At 63.6% G+C, this 3021-nt stretch overlaps 1 protein-coding gene across 1 annotated transcript; it reads left to right on the top strand.

The window, feature by feature from the left end:
- Nucleotides 1-457: 457 nt before the first annotated feature.
- Nucleotides 458-2865, top strand: LOC113980939 (integrin alpha-L-like; the record flags this gene model as incomplete). Its single annotated transcript, XM_027708161.1, has 5 exons — nucleotides 458-571; nucleotides 667-781; nucleotides 1040-1170; nucleotides 1673-1818; nucleotides 2664-2865. Coding segments are annotated over exons 1-5 (627 nt in total), but the record flags the coding sequence as incomplete, so codon positions are not given.
- Between the last annotated feature and the right edge of the window lie 156 nt (nucleotides 2866-3021).

Raw genomic sequence — 3021 nt, 5'->3', positions numbered from 1 at the left:
TAGGAGGGACTGGGGTGCGATTATGGGTGGGTGTGGGGTGAAATTAGAGGTGCGGATGGGCTGGGATTACAGGTAGGGTTGGAGTGGAATTAGGGGCAATTTGGGTGAGATTAGGATGGGAGTGGGGTGGGGGTGGGTTGGGGAGAACTGGGAGTGGGTGGGGTTAGAGTGGGGTGAGATTATGGTGAGATTGGTATGGGATTAGGGATTGGATTAGGGTTGGGGGTGGAAGGGATTTGGAGATGGGTTTTGAGTGGGAGTGAGGTGGTACTGAGGTGGGATTAGGGTGGGATTAGGGTGTGGGTGGGGGTGTGGGTAGGGTGGTTTTAGGGGTGGGTTTGGAGTGGGGACAGGATTAGGGTGTAATGAGGATGAGATTATAATAGGTGGTGGGGTTGGGATGGGGTGGGGATGGGGTGTCATTTAAAATGGGGGAGGGGTAGGATTAGGGCAGGATCGAGACTGGATTAGGATGGGATTGGGACAGGATTAGGATTAAACCCCATCCCCAGGGAACAGCACCCGGACCCACATAGGAATGGCCTTGGCCCGGGATGGTGATATCACAATCGTGAGTCCAACAGTTTCCCCATCCTGGGGAAGGGGGGCCGACCCCACCCCCTTCCCCTCAGCTCCACCCCCTGCCTCTTTCTTCCCCCTCCCCAGGCCTGTGGCCCCGGCTTGACCCACGTCTGCGATCGCAATGTCTACACGAACGGGGTCTGTGTCCTGCTGGACCCCCAGCTGAGAACACGACAGGAGCTGATGCCTGGATACCAGGGTGAGGAGCCTGCCCCAGAGATGGTCCCCCACTCCATGGAGAACAGGGTCACCTCATGGCTGACCCATGCTGGCCATGGTGCTTGACCCTGGTGGTTGACCTGTGGTTGACCCAGGGCTGACCCATAGGGACCATGGTTGACCCATGGAGGCCATCATGGACCCACAGTGACCCTGGCTGACCCATGGGGCCACTGAGCCATTCCCTGTGCCCCCCCTACCCTGGTGCTGACCCCCCAGTGGCCCCCTCTGACCCCAGGCTGCCAGCGGGGCCCGGTGGACCTGGTGTTCCTGTTCGATGACTCCAGCAGCATGAGCACCTCCCAGTTCAAGGCCATCCGGGACTTCATGGTGGACGTGATGGAGAAGCTGCAGAACACCTCGATCCATGTACGCCCCGGGTGGGCGTGGAGTGTGGGTGGGAGTTCAGTGGGGTGATGTGCAGGCAGAAATGGCGGGGTATGGGGCCTACAGGGGCCAGTATAGGGGATGGGGGCCATAGGGGGCAATGGGGGGGGATGTGATCTATAGGGGGGGACTATGGGGACTATGGAGGCACTGTGGGGCATGGGGGCCATAGAGGGCACTGTGGGGGATGGAAGTGGAGGCTATGGTGGCACCGTGGGGATGGGGGCTACAGGGGGCACTACGGGGGGATGGGGGGATAGAGGAATTGTGGGAGGGGACTATAGGGGGCACTGTGGTGAGGGAGGCTATAAGGGGCAGTGTGGGGGATGGGGGCAATCGAGGGCACTCTGGGGATGGGAGCTACAGGGGGTACTGTGGGGATGGGGTCCCTGGGGGCACTGTGGGGGCACCGGGGGCACCGGGGGACTATGGGGGGCTCTGGGCCCACGGCAGGCTGGACACTGAGAGCAGCCCCTGTGGGCAGTTCGGGGCGGTGCAGTTCTCGGACAGGGTCCAGACCGTGTTTACGCTGAAGGAATTCGCGGCCCGGCCACGGCCCCGGGAGCTGCTGCAGGGGCTGGAACAGCGCGGGGGCCTCACCGACACCTTCGCTGCCATCGGCTTCGTCGCGTGAGACATGCCCTGCCCCACAGCTGCCCCACTGCCCCCCGCTGCCCTCCACTGTCCCCCACTGTCCTGGCCACCCCTTATGCCCCACACCATCCTCCGCTCCCTCTCACACCCTGCAGCACTGCTCTCCTAATGCCATCTCTGTGCCCCACAGCCACCCCCACAGCCAGGCAGTACCCCCACTGCTGGCCCTCAGAACCACCCTGATCCCCATTGCACCCCACTGCCACTTCCCAATCCCCCTTTGCCCTACTTCTGCCCCACCCCACTGCACCCCACTGACTGCTGCCCCTGTGCACCCCTACACCCCACTGCCACCCTCCAGCACCCGCCTGTGCCCCACTGCTGTCCCTTGGCTGCTCCCCACCACCCAGCACCCCATTGTCCCCCTGCTGTCCCCCCACTGCCCCTCCTCTGCCTCACTACTGCTCCACTGTTGCCCCCCTGCTGCCCCCCCAGTGCCACCTACTGAGCCCCAGTGCCCCCCAGCTGTGCACCGAGTGCCCTCAGCCCCCCACTGCTGCCCAGAGCTGCCTTCCAACACCCTCAGCACCCCCCCGTCCTCTGAATCTGCCCCATAACCACACCACAGCACCCTACTGCCACCCCCAGCCCCCAAACCCATAATGACCCCCCCAGCCCTCCCTGCACCCCCCACTGTGCCCCTAGCCCCCAATTACCCCCAGCCCCCACCACACCCCAAAATCCCCAATTACCCCCAGGCCCCACTATCCCCTAGCCCCTCACCCCCCCCCCCAGTGCCCCTGCCCCCCAGAACCAGCCCCTGTGCCCCCCACCCGCCCGGTGCTCCCCGCTGCAGTCCCATCAGTGCCCCGTGGCTGCAGGAAGGAGCTGTTCTCAGAGGAGGCAGGGGCACGGCCGGGGGCACGGCGAGTCCTGGTGATGATCACTGATGGCGATGCCACCGACCATGACCCAAAGGCCCTGGACGCGGCTGAGGAGCGCGGGATCCACCGCTACGTCATTGGGGTGGGTGGGCAGGGCTGTGGTCGTGAGGCCATGATGGAGCTGGGCATGGTGGGCATGGTCAGGTGTTGGCGTGGTTATGGTGGGACTGGTAGTGGTGTGAGCATGGTCATTGTGTGGGTGTGGTCATTGTGTAGGCATGGCCATGGTGTGGGCATGGCCATTGTGTAGGTCTGGCCATTGTGTGGGTGTGGTCATTGTGTAGGTGTGGTCATG

This window comes from Neopelma chrysocephalum, unplaced genomic scaffold (assembly GCF_003984885.1).
Source record: "Neopelma chrysocephalum unplaced genomic scaffold, ASM398488v2 Primary Assembly neopelma1_95697, whole genome shotgun sequence".
Taxonomy (NCBI): domain Eukaryota; kingdom Metazoa; phylum Chordata; class Aves; order Passeriformes; family Pipridae; genus Neopelma; species Neopelma chrysocephalum.
This window is presented reverse-complemented; position numbering and strand designations above follow the sequence as displayed.